Source organism: Microtus oregoni, unplaced genomic scaffold, assembly GCF_018167655.1.
Source record: "Microtus oregoni isolate MIOR12 unplaced genomic scaffold, Mior012 000065F_ref0000479, whole genome shotgun sequence".
NCBI lineage: Eukaryota > Metazoa > Chordata > Mammalia > Rodentia > Cricetidae > Microtus > Microtus oregoni.
In genome coordinates, this window is record NW_024543875.1 from 255,036 (window position 1) to 270,615 (window position 15,580).

Sequence of the window (15,580 nt, forward strand, 5' to 3'; positions counted from 1 at the left end):
CTATATACAAATGATAAAGAAGCTGAGAAAGAAATAAAAACCATTACCCTTCACAATAGTGACAAAAACGTAAAATATCTTGGGGTAACACTAACCAACGAAGTGAAAGAGCAATTTGACAACTGGTTTCCTGAGAGCTGGTAAAACAGAGAGGTTAGTTGGTGCAAAGATGCTGCAGTCTAGATTTTTTTATTCTTAAAAAATGCAGAATGGTAAAGAGGGAGGAGTTGGATGACCCATTAGTCTTCCTTTTAAGGTCAAACAAACTGACTGTGATGGTCTGTTTATCTCCACTTTTAACTTATTACAAGTCCTGCTGTCATCATTTTATGCCAACACAGTTGAAGCTAGGAAAATGTAGCTGCTTACCTCAGAAGGCAGGATAGAAACGCTGCATTGGATCATGAAAAATTCTTTAGTTCATTCATTTATGAATAGTTTGTCATGGTAAACATTTATTCTTAAAATTCTTGTAATGTTTGTATTTATATACACATGTATTTACAGAAAAAACAATTTTAAAACATAAGTTTTTTGTAACTAAAGAAAGGATGGTTGTCCAATAGGAGAGACATATCCTGGAGTAGGCATAGCCATCTCTTAATTTATCCTTTCTTGTAATAGGAAGTATGTTGTAGAATCAGAATTGGGACAAGGATCAAGGAGATCTGTGTTTTAAATCTTCTGTTGGCACAATATTTTTGAATTTTTTAAATATTTATTTATTTATTTATGTATTTATTTATACAATATTCTTTCTTCGTTGTTCCTGAAGGCCAGAAGAGGGCATCAGACCTCATTACAGATGGTTGTGAGCCACCATGTGGTTGCTGGAAATTGAACTCAGGACCTTTGGAAGAGCAGGCAATGCTCTTAACCTCCAAGCCATCTCCAAAATTCTAAAATCTGCTTTTAAGGATAAGACACATAATTACGTGTAATGCCAACAGAAGATTTAGGACCATTATCCATTTCTATTCGTTTAAAACTATGTGGTCATACTGATCAAACATATTTTTGGTTTTTTTATCATTTTTGTTTATAAAATTTTAAACTTACTATGAACAACAATAAATAAATTAATAAAAACACTTTAAGTGTTTTTATTAATAAAGAGAAGGGAAAGGAAAGAAGAGAGTGCATATGCCTGTCTGAAAGAAACCTGGTGAAAGAACGTGTGGTGCATGTGTCTGCTGTTTAAAGGTAGTTCAGTGCATGCATATAGAGGTGTACACAGCCATGCCACACATGGCCACGCGTGCATGTGCATAGATTACATAGGGTCTAAGGCCCTAGGGTGACTAAGCATTTTGCCTGAAAGCTGATGGCCATGGGACCCCAGACCTGATGGAAATGATAACAGTACTAGGTACATGTTATAAAACAAGCCACAATCACATGTGCATAATCATATATAAGATAAATTTTAATAAACCAAAATTTTAAGTATTATCATTTGTTAGGATTAAAATTTTACAATTTCTGTTCTGAAAGGGAAAATTAAAAGTAAACATATTGTTAGATCAGGCGGAAATGTGGAACAAAGGCCTTTTGGGAGGGTGGAGAACATATTATTTCAGAAGAAAATTGGCCTGGGGATACCAGACAGAAATAGCAGGCATTGATACTAAACAGAGCCTGTGTAGCGGCTCTTCATCGCCAACAGCTTGGTAGTACTTGGCAATTTATTTTTTGAGTCTCTGTTGTGATCTATGAATTTCAAAGCATTAGCTTCCTTTGTTAGCATGCCAGTGCTGGTGTTCATGGCTGGAAAATTTTAGGTTCTCCTTAGAACCGGTAAATGTATTATGCCAAAACGATTTCAAAATTAAAACAAAACACTAAAATTGCAAAATACACATATTAGAAATCTGATGTTCTCTCCTTCTTCAAATATAAAAGTGGTACAGTAATTCCCAGGGGAGATGGAATCTCACTTGTGTGTTATGGTGTCATTTACTAAGTGGTGGGTGTAAGATGATATCTCAAAGTTGTTTTGATTTGCATTTCCCTGATCGCTAAGGAGGTTGAGCATGACCTTAAGTGTCTTTTGGCCATTTGAACTTCTTCTGTTGAGAATTCTCTGTTCAGATCAGTGCCCCATTTTTAATTGGGTTAATTAGCATTTTAAAGTCTAGTTTCTTGAGTTCTTTATATATTTTGGAGATCAGACCTTTGTCTCTTGCGGGGTTAGTGAAGATCTTCTCCTAGTCAGTGGGTTGCCTTTTTGTCTTAGTGACAGTGTCCTTTGCCTTACAGAAGCTTCTCAGTTTTAGTAGGTCCCATTTATTCAATGTTGCCCTTAATGTCTGTGCTGCTGGGGTTATACCTAGGAAGCGATCGCCTGTGCCCATCTGTTGTAGGGTACCTCCCAATTTCTCTTCTATCAGGTTCAGTGTGCTCGGACTGATATTGAGGTCTTTGATCCATTTGGACTTGAGTTTTGTGCATGGTGATAGATATGGGTCAATTTTCATTCTTCTACAGGTTGACATCCAGTTGTGCTTTGTTGAAGATGCTTTCTTTCTTCCATTATATACTTTTAGCTCCTTTATCGAAAATGAGGAAGTCACATGGCATTTACCTGTTTTTTTATTAAATCATTAGAAAAGATAGTGATCAAACCGCATATTTGCTTTTTGTTCAAAAGGAACTCAGACCCATAGCGATTTGAGCAGGACCGAAGCCCCTGGGGGAGTCACCATTTTGCAGGTCAAATGGAGATTTTTACAGCCTTTTCATTAAAGACACCTCAGTTATGTAGGAGAATATGGAAATAGGAGGAGATGGCAGCCCATGCGTTAGGCAGGTAGGACCAAAATAGCAAAATAAAGAAACAGAGGAAGGAATTTTATGGTTTCAGTTCAAGGAAGCTGAGTCTATAAGTAGCTGATAGAGGGAGTTTCCTCAGAGCTGCCAAAGAGATAAGAGATAAAGGCAGTTTGGGGAGAAACTTCCTATGGAATATTACCAACCCTGTTCCAGGATGGGATTAGAATTGAGCTAATTTTACTCTCTTTTTCCCAGTCAGAGTAAGGGGGTCAGCCTGAACCAGAATAGGTGTTTGGAAAGGCCAAATATCATCTAAAGCCAGTACGTTGGTTTGAATAGAGAAGGAAAATTTGATAACATAACAATGTGCTCCCTTTTGGTAGAGAAGGAGCCCATCAACCAGATTCACATCAGTGGGGAGAGGTGTTTAGGGAATCAAGTTTAGAAGTGTGAGCTGATAAAACATGAAATGCTGAAATGAAGGAATAAACGGGAGAACAGAACTTAAGAATAAAAAAGAAACTTAAAGAGGGGAAAATACCAATTTTCCATTTTGTTTAGTGACATTGTCTAATTCATTGAGGATTTGGAGGTGTGGCTGTTGTCTAATTGATACTGGGGATGGATCTGAATAGATAGTCACATAAGAGTATTGAGTCTGAAGTCAGCCAGACCTGCAGTTTTGAGCTTTGATACCAAAGAGGTGTCCTTGGACACAGACATCTCGGAAAGCAAGGGGGAGGATAATACAGTTCTTTCCCAAGTTTTCACCTAGTTTGAACAGCAGCCAAGACAGCAAGCCTGATTAGCAGAAGGAACCCTTTTCTTGTGGAAATCAAGGGACAAAGGCTGAGAAATTTCCAGAGTTCCATAGGTTTGGAGCACCTCTAAACACTGGCCAGGCCTTACATTCCCAGTGAATTTGTGGCTGATGTAGTCTGTTATACCAGTATTGAAGGTCTCCTGCTCTGGCTGGGCAATATGGAATTAGTAGAAAACAGATAGACATCTCTAGAAACAGAATTGTTTTTTGTATAAGAAGGGCCATAGTCTGGATAGTTGATAGTCTTTCCATAGAAGTAGAGACTATGCACACTTGATTTGGTGAGTCTTAGAGATTTTATAAAGCAGAAAAACATCAGTTCCCCTGCAGCATCAACAGAGCAGATGCCAGTAAGGTTTGTTGTGTGGATGCCTTATTAGAAGTTTTCATAGGTGTTATCTGCTAAGCCAATACTGCTGTCCAGAATTTCTCAGTCCACATGAGATGTATAGGTCACTACCCTGTCAAGTGATACTGAAAGAATCCAAATTTACTTCCTTAACACAAAACAGAGAAAGGAAAGCATAAACTTAGTTGAACTGATCTATCATTGGATTACCATCTCTTCAGTATTTATTCACTTACAAAAAAAATTTTTACCAAGCCTTAAAAGCAGATGTTTTTACTAATTATAGTTTTATATTTTAAGTCAATAAATTTATTACAAAATTGTAAATTACTATAGAATTTAACCTTTTTGATATATTTATTTTTGTTGAATGAGTATTTCACTTGCATGTATGTATGTGCACCATGTGCATTCAGTGCCTGTGGAGAACAGAAGAGGTTGTCAGATCCTGGGACCGGTGATACAAATAGTTATCAGATGTAAGGAGAGTGCTGGGAATCAAACTATGTCCTCTGGAAGAGCAGCCAATGCTGCTCTTAACAGATGAGCCTTTTCTGCAGCCCTGGTTGAATGATTTACTTTATATAGAAAAATACAGAAATCCCTGGAAAGTAGTAAGAGGAAAAATCTTTAATATACATGTCAGAAATGCTTATTAGTTGAATTATTTTTTAAAGAAGTCCCTTGAATACTGACAGAATGAAAAGTTGAAGAGATGAAAACATCTGGCCAGTTTTGCCTCCAATGGAATGTGTTAAATTTTGAGGACAAGTACTCTGGTTAAGGAGGAAAATAAATCTATACCCAAGCATCTCATTGGGTTATTAAATCCAGAGATTCATGTGGTTTTGCAACACTACCCAGAGAAAACATGGTGAAATCATCAGCAAACAGCCACATTTCCCTAAGGGTACTTGGCTACTAGGATCCATTTGGTGACTGGGAATTTTTACTTTGCTCCCAGCACTAGGTCAAGACTCTGGAAAAGAGAAACCCAATGGCACAAGGTCTGAGTAACAGATTGGAGACTTGCTGTGCTTGGAACATGATCTCCTTCTAAAACCATTTGCTGTTTGATCAAGTTCAGCATCTGTTCACGATAAAAGCTGAACAGGATGCCAGCAATACACATATTCCTACAAAAATTCTACTTATGAAGTTAAGATCATAATTAATGTTATAATATTAAAATAGTTCCCCAAATAAGAAAACAGTTAAGGTATCCAATTTGCCATTTCTAATGTGAATCACTGTAAATGAATTAAGAGAGGGAAGGGAAAGAAGGGAGTAATAAGAACAGAAAAGAAGGTACAACTATTTTTTCTTTTGTGTTTTTCATTCTTCTTTCCTTTCTCTCTCTCTCTCTCCCTCTCTTTCCTCCCCCTCTTCCTCCCCCTCGTCTTCCTCTCTCTCTCTCTTTCTCTCTCTCTCTCTCTCTCCTTTTATTATCTCCATCTTTCTCCCCTCCCTCCATCTATCTATCTCCAAGACAGGATCTTTCTCTGAGGGATTAGCAGTGGTATTCTTAAATAGCCCAGGCCAGTGTCAAACTCATTGCAATCATCTTTCCTCAGACACATGAGTACTAACATTTAAAGTGTCTATCATGATGCCCAATTTATTTTTAACTCAAAAAACACAAGTTTGTATATGTGTTGTGAGTGTTTATGTGATACACATGTATTGCATGTGTGTGTGTGGCGGGGGGGGGGGGGGGTCATGGGCCTGTTTATTCAGTTTGAGGGTCAGGAAACACCATGGATCCTGCTCTATCACCTTCTGCCTTTGAGACAGGGTTTCTCACCAGATTTAGAGCTACTCTGACAACCAACAAATAATCCTCTTCTCTCCAACCTCCACAGCACTGCCACAACAAGATCATGTGTGTGGCCATGCCTTTCTTTTTTATGCAGATAATCAAAGATTAAAGTCAGGTCTTTATCCTTGCATAACAAGTGCCATTACCATTGAACCAAGATTACAGTCCCTCAAAAAAAAATGTGGGCTTGTCATGTTTCCTATGCTCACTTTTAACTCCTGTACCCAAATAATCCCATAAACTCAACCTTCAAAATTCCTGTTACAACAGCATGCACTACAATATCCTTCTTTGTTGAACGTCTACCTGAAACCTGAGGAAAATGTGATGCATATGTGGGCAACCAAATGTTTTGGAACTAGATACACAGATTTAACAAGTGAATCTAACAAGGTCAGTATGTCAATGTACAAAGTCAATATTTTCATAGGCAAGAGTGAAGTATATATACACTGATGTATTAGAAAGGCACCAATTTTTAGAGTGACACTAAAAAATCAAATGCAAATTTTATTCTTTTTTAAGTTTTGTTTCTACTGCTATGATTACAAAAGTAAACAAGAGTAACTAATTGAGAAAAGGGTTCATCTTGAGAGATGGAGGAAGGCAGGAACCTGAAGGCAGGGATGGTAAGCCAGGCCATTGAGGAGTGCTGCACAGTGACTTGCTCCTCCTGATGCCAGTCTGCTCTGTTATACATATCAGCCTGTCCAGGGATGGAACAGCCCACACTGGCATGAACTGTCCCATATCAATGGCCAATTAAGAATTTTTTTTTTCTTTTCGAGACAACTGTCCTGGAACTAGACCAGGCTGGCCTTGAATTCATGGAGATTCACCTGCCTCTGCTCCCCTGAGTGCTGGGATTAGAGGCATGCTAAGAATATTTTCTAGGCTGCCTGCAAGTCAATCTTGTTGCCTGAGCCTGCTTGTTCATTCCCCAACTGCCCTGACTTGAAATAACCACACTGAAATCTGTATTAATTGCAATCCTCTTTGGCCAATAGCTTAAGCGTATTTCTAGCTAACGTTTCTATCTTAAATAAACCCATTTCTATTAATCTGTGCATCACCACTAGGTTGTGGCCTAGCAGCACATTTTAAGTGGGCTCCAGCAGGGGCATCTGTCTGCCTAGGATTTTCCCTGACTCTGGCTTCTCTCTCTCTCTCTCTCTCTCTCTCTCTCTCTCTCTCTCTCTCTCTCTGTCTTCCAGCCTGGCTATATTCTGTTATGCCATTGGCTGAAAGCAGCTTCCTTATTAACCAAAAAAAAGCAACACATATACAGAAGGACTTCCCACACCATAATCTTATGGAAGAATTTTCTTATCAGAAGATTCTTCTTTTCATATGTATATGTATCTAGCTTAGACCAAATTGGCAGAAATCAACCAGGGCAAATATCAAGCAAGAATGTTGAAAGATATGAAGATCTCTAAGAAAGTTACTAGGTATTCATTCTAGGTAACATAATAATAGTTTTCTCAGACTCCCCTAATAAAAAACCATGGACTGGCTCACTCAAACAGCAGTAATTTATTTTATCACGATGGTAAGTGTTAACAGTTTATATCAAAGTTTCAACAGTGCTGATTATATCTAAGGTCTTTCTGTATGGCCTGTAGACAAACATTTCCTGTGACCTCTTACTATCTTCCCAGTGTGCTTGGCTATGTACAGATTTTCTCTTCTCATTAGATAGTCATATTAGATTAGAAGCATCCTAATGATTTAATTTTAGTGTTGTTACCACTTTAAGTATAATTATATCTTGAGGACATTAATTTGGGAATTTTTAGATGACACAATTTAGGTTATAAAATTCTGTGAAATAGGAGTGGAAATAAAAAAGAACAAGATAAACATTAACATTTGGATCTTATAGGAGAGAGTTGCAAAATATGTAATGCAACTGAGCCTAGCCTTTATTTATCTATGAGATAGCGATTTCACAAACCTGAGGGGCTGATTAAACTCAACTTGAAATGTTGATACAACTAACTTCTACACTATGTACTAATGATGCTGCTGTCAAAGCTCAATAAAATATTTTATTTTTTATTTTCACAGGAATAGAAGAACAACACTTATTTCCCCATTCTTTGAATATTGTTGTTATGGAGGCTGCTTGTTGGTTTCTGACTGTTCAGCAGCACAGCACCAAAATAATCACACAGAAATTATACTATTTGCAATACTGTTTGGCCAATAGCTTAAGCGTATTTCTGGCTAACTTTTATCCTAAACTAATCCATCCAGTGTCTGTCTCCGGCGGGGCTCCATGGCTTCTCCCTGACTCTGTCTCCTTTCTCCCATCTTTCAGTTTAGTTTTCCCTGCCTATCTAAGGTCTGCCCTATCAACAGGCCAAGAAAATTTCTTTATTCACTAATGATATTTACAGCATACAGAGGAAAAAACCATATAAGAAGATGGAGAAGAAGAACTCATAAACCTTACAAACAGGTCTCAGGAATCATAGAAAACTTTTTACAGCTTCAAATCTGTATTTTATGAAATGAATTATTAAACATACCAAATAAATATTGATTTTAGGAAATAAAAGATGGCCAAAAATATATTTCATAAGATTGTATTCAACTGGGAAAAATTAATTTTAATATCTCAAATCCTTTTATATAAACAAGAAATGCATTTGTGATTCTTAGAGAAAAAAATCTATACACAATCCCTTAATGTAACTAGCTGGCAAGACACAGTATGGAATATGAGACATGGGAGAATATGGCCAGTCAGAAACAGTCGTATGTAATTAAGTAGCCATGGCACTTTGAAATATTAAGGCACACCTTGAAAAGACAGTTCTAAGAATAGAGGGGAAAGAAACAACAAATAGAAATTCAAATTCAAATAATGGTTAATGTAGAGAACCAAGCAGGGAGTTTAAAGAAGCCTAAGAATTGGTTTACAGTGATACTGTGGCTACTGGGAGGAAAAACAAGATTTTAATGATATTCTAAATTATCCCTCCCTAAATAAAGCTAAAGTGATAAGTCAAATAGAATTAAATCCACCAAAAATAAGCACAAAAAATTTGTGTGCTTTGCTTCCTGAGTGTTCTGACCTGGCATTTGGATGGTTAGCACTTTCAGATGACACCCATAAAGAAGTCTGCCCATTTTATAAATGTCAGAAGGAGCCTAGATACCCAGGGAATACAACCACATTCTTTTGAAAATCTAATGTTATAAATAGCATCTAATTTCTTCTTTCATAGTGTGTTTGCTATAGTTCACTCAGTAAATCTAACCCACAGAGAAGATTACAAGAGGGTTTGGATCCACCTTACAAAATGCCTGTGACAGTCTACCCATAGAACCCCTGTATTTATCTTGTGTGCAAAATACATTTACCTCCTACTAATGCTCCTCAAATTGTGACCCTATTATGTGTACACTCAAAGCACAGAATTTCGTTATGTAAAACAGGCCCCAATGTAAAAGAGTCCCCTTATGTGAAAGCCTTAGGTATAACTTCTTTTTAACTATATCTTTTCTTAAAAGTTAGAAACAAAAGAGTTCTCTACTTCAAATCCAAACAGCAACAGTGGGACCAGAATAATACATACAGTGAACATATTTTTGTTCATAAGTGGGAAAAAGGATGACATTTTTCCAGATCATAATAATTCTGAAATCTTAATGGAGAAACATTGAAAGTTCTTTGACAAGTTCTGAATGTTAGAATATTATTATCCCCAATCTTATCTTCTGCCCTCTATAAATTTCCTCTTCTCTGTGTTAATCTTCACTGTTTCAGATAAGGTAGTCAAATTTTGAAGCCAATACTCTTAGATTGATTTAGGGGATCTCAATATCTCATCTCTCTCTCTCTCTCTCTCTCTCTCTCTCTCTCTATATATATATATATATATATATATATATATATATATATATATATATTTTGGGGGGAGGGGGCTTGAGACATGGTTTCTCTGTGTAGCTTTGGTGCCTGTCCTAGAACTAGCTCTTGTAGACCAGACTGGCCTCAAACTCACAGAGCTACATCTGTCTCTGCCTCTCGAGTCCTGGGATTAAAGATGTACACCACCACAGCCTGGCTCAATGTACCTTCCAATTCTGGATTATCTTTGACATTATTTCTGTATATGCATATGCATATATATATCCTGCATGCATATGTATACTAATGATAGTATAATATATATAGATATAACACACACACATTTATACACTATTGATAGTGATTTCTATGAAGACATTGAAGAGCATAAGGGGAAAATGAAAACTACTTCTCAGTAGATATGAAGTTGGAAATGTATCTGATGAGCTTGGATTCCCTCATGTCAATGACAAGGCTAGGAAATTCCTTTGGTACCTATATTTTAAATTTGAAGACTGCTACCTGAAGAACCCCTTTGTAGTTCAGACCCTACAAAAAGACAACGACTGAAGTTAGAAATGCACCATACAGATATTCCAAAGAGAGCAGGGAATCATTGGGAACTTTTTAGAACCCATTTATTGTTTCTGAAGAATAAAGTCAAAACTCTACAGTCCTCTAGTTTTCAAGAAAGGGTGCTTTTGCTTGATTGTTTTATTTTTAGTAAACAAATAAAAACATATACATCCAAGAAACAAAACTAACCAATCAGAATTTTGGAGCTTAATGAAATGATGCCATCAAATTGAATAGATCACCTAGAAAAATACATTTGGAGCATCTCTGTGAAGCTGTTTCCAGAGGCAGGAAGTCACATTGGGAATGTGGCCTGGAGTCTTAAACCAGGCAAAAAAAAAAAAAGAAAAGAAAAGAAAGAGGAGGAGGAGAAGGAGGAAGAGGAGAAAGAGGAGGAAGAGGAAGAGAAGAAGAAAAAGAGGAAGAGGAAGCAGAAGAAGAAGAAGAAGAAGAAGAAGAAGAAGAAGAAGAAGAAGAAGAAGAAAGCTAAATACTGCTGTTTTCTCCCCATGTGAAGTGATTGGATACAGTGTTTAACAGTTAGCATCATCACATGGCTGCCATTCCATATCCCCTGCTTTAGTCAAGTATTTTGTCCCAGCAATGAGAAAGGCATCTATTACAAAGGTTCATATAAATGAAAGTGTTTATGATCATGAGAATTATTGTAGACGCCAACCTTGAAATGGTTGTCTAATCACAAAACATCTCTGAGCATCAATGTCCCTCCTATTAAAAGGGAAAAATATTTCACTTGACAATTCTGTTTGTAAAGAGGATCATGTGGGGAAAATGCATTTAGAAATGTGTAAGACATTATTTGCATCATCTTTAAAAGTGAAATGAAATACGTGAAATTAGCAAAAATGAGTTTCCACAAGTTACCAGTTTTTAAAGGAGATAACCATGAAGGTTAGTGAAATCAGGTATGTGAATTTTCTGGGGAGATCAGAAATTGATCTCCTTTCATAGTAACAACTGATTGGAATTTGTCTTGCTATTTAAAACATTTACCCTGGTATTTTGTATTTTCTTGCATAACGGACGGGTAAAAGAAGAATAGAGGGAGAAGAGTCACCAAATAAATGAAGTAGAAGGCATGTGTACTCTTGAGACATGTTAGGATGGGGCCTCTTGGTAAGGATGGAACCAATATCTCCCCGTGCCCTCTTAAGAGCTGCCCCTTAGCCGGATGAAGGGCAAGAAACCTTATTCTCCAGGCTTTCATGATCTTCCTCCCCTCAGATTTAGTTTGTATCTTCCATAAGTAATTATGATCCAAATACTGAAAAGACAATTTAAATGAAAACCTAGAAAAAATACTTGTGAAATAAAGCAGAATTAAACATGTCTTATGAAGATTCATTTTATATAAATTCCTCACAATTGAGGAAACACCAATGTATTTGGTCTTTGCACATCTTTTGTCCCTTAACTATCAATCTCCTTAGCTACTTAAGCTGTAAATATTCTTGACTATAGGTAAAAAAATCCATAAATTTCTGCCAGCCAATATTCAATGTTCTTTCCCCTTAAATCACCTAAAAGAATGTAACTCTAAAATTGTATATCTTTAAATTAGAGAAAAACATAAATTTTAGTATGTTTTCCTAGACTAAGAGGAAAAAGTTTATTCCTTTGATTTTTACAAGTTGAACATTTCATCGCATCAAAGGATAACCGTTCTGCCTTTTACTTCCTGAATAGATGAAATGCCAGTAGCTTCTTGAGCTTTAGTTAACTAATACGCTTTGTCAAACCAGGCATCATCGCCTTTTCTGTGGAGGACATCTGCGACCTGCTGCCTCCAGGATTCCTTCTGACTTCAGCAGCCTGAGGATTAGACACATGCGCAGGGTTGGTCTCTTTGTGTGTTCACCAGGAAGGGCTTGGCTTCGATTTACACTTCCCAACAGGGGAAAGATCTGGAAAGGCCACGTGTACCTAGAACTAAAAATGTATTATAGACACCATCTCTAAAATAAACAATTGTTTCTCTCTCCTTTGCCTTCTGCGAACCCGTGAATTCCCCCACTGCTCTGCCCCCCACAGCCCAGTTTTGGGTGGCGAGATTAGCAGCGGTGGAATGAGGATCCTTGTCCTTAGGAATCCACGCCTGGGCGAGTGGTGCCAGCTCAGGACTCTGGTGGGAGCGGTACCCTAGGCGCGGGTGGCAGGCGGAGCTCCCTGCCGGAGAAGTGAGTGATGGAGTGCATCTTGCCAGCATCCTCCAGCCCTGCCACCCGGCGGGCAAGGGGGAGGGAGCCGAGCGGGCGCAACGGCCCGCCCCGCCGTCCCTCCCCCTCCTCCGCGCCGGGGAGCCGCGATGGTGCGCTCCGGCCAGCTGTGCGCCGCCGAGTGAGGCGCCAGCCCGTGGGTGCTGCCGGGGGCGGCGGCGCGGAGGGGGGCACAGCTGGGGGCGGCGCTGGCCGCGGTGCTCCCCTCGTGGTCGGGGGCGGAGGTGAAGACCGCTCTCAAGGTGCTGGTGCTGCTGAGCAGATCCGGGCCCGGTACCCTGGTCCGGGTGCTTGGCGGCCCTGCTATCCCCAGCTACCGACTCAGCGTCCGCGCCGGCAGGAGCCTGGGGAAGAATTGGCGGTGGCGCGACTGCCGGCGACGGCCGGCTGGATGCGAGACCTGCGTGGACCGGGCGGTGGACAGCGGTTGACGACTCCAAGAAGCGGATCGCCCAGCAGAGGAGCCCGACCGCGCTGGCCATGGCCTCCAACTTTAACGACATAGTCAAGCAGGGCTACGTGAAAATCCGCAGCAGGAAGCTGGGGGTGAGTGGCTAACTCGGCTTTCTCCTTCTCCGCCGCTCCAGTGGCCCGGCGGCAGCTGGGGATGGGGGCGGGGAGAGATGACCCGCGAGGGTACCAGGGCAGGCGGCCTTCCCCTGTTAGTCCGCTTGTTGCTTGACCTGAGGAGCGCTTGGCACCTGTCTAGGGGACTCTGCACACCAAGGTGAGGGCTCTGGGCCACCTAGAGTCCCCATTCTCAAGTGCGTTGGGCTCATGGTGACCACAGCGAGAAGTCCAATACAACGCAGTGATTGTCAATTCCAAAGATATATGAAGCTGTGGATATTTATTACATTCGGTGCAACCCACAGTGATTTCTCTCAAAAGTGTGCGCCTCCCGGGAGAACTGCTGTGTGCTGACAGCAGGTGCAAAAGGTATTTCTGTATGTGTGTTTATATCCATCATTTCATGGTCTTTTTTCCCCATACACATTTCAAAATCCTCTTTTGATGCCTCTTAAGCGCAGCGCATTCCTTTTTGGCTACAGCAACGACTTTAATGTGCCCTTAATAGTTGCCCACTGGCTGACTACCTCATCCGCTGTTTTCCTGGTCTTGTGTATTTTTGCCTGTGTATAGGCAAGTGAGCGTTGGTGCACCGCTGCAGGAAAGTCCGTGGAGGCAAAGTTTATGGAATCTTACTTTCTCTTTGAGAGATGTTTGGTCTGACTTGGGGAACAAACAGTGTAGACCTGGGCAGGGAATGAGGAGACAAAACTTCTTTGGTGATTCGATAGGTATTTTAAGGGGTTGTACTGACTGTCCTGAAAGACTCGGATATAGATGGAAAGATGGGCGTGCACCTGGAGAGGAACTGTCCAGACCTGATAGCTATGAATGGAAGCAGACTAACTTGCTGGGGGCATCTCCAACTCCAAGACACAGCTGTGTGGCCGCCCAGGTTCACCTGGCCACAAGACGAAAGGAAAATTCAACTCAGTATACAAAAGAGTGGGGTTTCACCCATCGAGGCTGCCTCTTCTTTTCTGAGTTCACGAGTTCCTATTCTTTCTAGAATCCTGGCTTAGAGGTGGAAAGTTCCCGGATTTTCTCCACTGGGTTGGTGAATATTCTAACTTGGAGAAAAGAAATGAATGAAGGAAGGAATCATATTTAAGAACAGAAGGGGGAACTTGTAAATTGAGAAATAGAAACAGTGTGCCTTTGGGTAGTTGCAGAAAATTATAAAGTAGCCAGGAGAAGAAGGTAGATCATCCCGCATTCAGAAGTGGGTTATGGACCCTTTGCTGGAGGCAAGGGTTGGAGGCAGTAAGCTGCCTCTTATGCTTCCTCTCTTGGCATCCTCACTGAAGGCAGACAAGACCAAAGGACACAGAGATCCCTTCTAAAACTTAAGCAGATTACTAACTTCGGGAAGCTTAAAGAGCAAGAAATGCATAGCTAGCTAGAACAGCAAAGTTTATGTCCTCCCACTCCCATCCCCCAGCCCAGTGCCCCACCTGCACAAAAGAGAGAGGGGCAAGGCTTCAAGGGCTTTTCTTAGGTAGAAGATCATGCCTTATTTTTTATTCAGAGATATGACTGACCTGGTAAAAACCTGCAGTTGTCCAAAAAGACAGCAGCCCTTCACCAAGATCCTATCTGTTACCTGGCAGCTGCCAGTCAAAAAAGGCTAGGCAGGATTCCTGCTAGGTGGGGGTCCTCTTTACTTGAACTTTGACTCCCTTTGCTCTGCCAAGGTCTTTTTCCCTATCTATCCCTTCAGTCCTGCTGAACTCTAGTTTTGTGGGAGTCTTCCAAATGTATGAACTAATGGAAGAATTAAGCCCCCTTCCTCATCCCAGTTAAATATGTTCCTACACTCAGTCAAAGAATGCGGAATGAAAACTAGAGGATCCTCTCCCTTCCCCCATTAAGCTATCCAGGGTTACATACTGCAAAACTTCGATATGCAGCCTAGTTTCATGATAAAGCTCAGGGAAAGGCCACCAAGTGCCTCCAGAATAACTAGACATTAAGAACATGTGAAATGTCACTCTAGAACACAATTTCTACCTAGCCATGTGTGCTCATGTATATTTAGAAAAAGAATGTTTTGCTAAACTTACTCTTAATTTAAGCATAAGTATTTTTAAAAGGCAGGCCTCTTTGAAAACATTAATAGTGTGTCTGTAGATAAATTATTTTTATCTTCCACTTCTTTTCTGTGCGAGCAATGTTAACTTTAACATCTAATGTTTGAACTTTTATTTTAAATATTCTTAACCATTTTGGAAAGAATAATTTATTAAAGAAACTTCATAATATATATTTGCTTTCAGATTATTGTTACATTTAAAAAGTTGAAATTGCAAAGCTCTATATTGTTTGTTCTGTTTATAAGTAGGTTCCATGAGAGAGTAGAGCCCTAATTAAAGATAACAGTGTGTATGCTTTGGAATTTAACTGTATCATCAATTTGTGGACTCCAAACTACACACTCTTCCAGACAAACCATTTGTAGTTTTATAGACATATGATACTTCTTGCATGGTTTATAACCAACACTTTATTTCAACATAAAAAGCATTGTAATTGTATTTGTGCTGATATTTGCTATATTATGAAAAGAACTCAT

The 15,580-nt window shown here is 39.6% G+C and overlaps 1 protein-coding gene across 2 annotated transcripts in view; it reads left to right on the top strand.

Moving 5' to 3' along the window:
* The first annotated feature begins 12,886 nt into the window (after positions 1 to 12,886).
* The window catches only part of Dok6 (docking protein 6), a 325,272-nt gene continuing 322,578 nt past the window's right edge, over positions 12,887 to 15,580 (top strand). The window contains exon 1 of one of the 2 annotated variants that reach the window (XM_041640797.1): positions 12,887 to 12,984. In XM_041640797.1, the coding sequence (XP_041496731.1) occupies positions 12,919 to 12,984 (66 nt within the window). In that variant the 5' untranslated portion in view covers positions 12,887 to 12,918. The remainder of the gene's footprint in view (positions 12,985 to 15,580) is intronic. The other variant, XM_041640798.1, reaches the window with a different exon arrangement.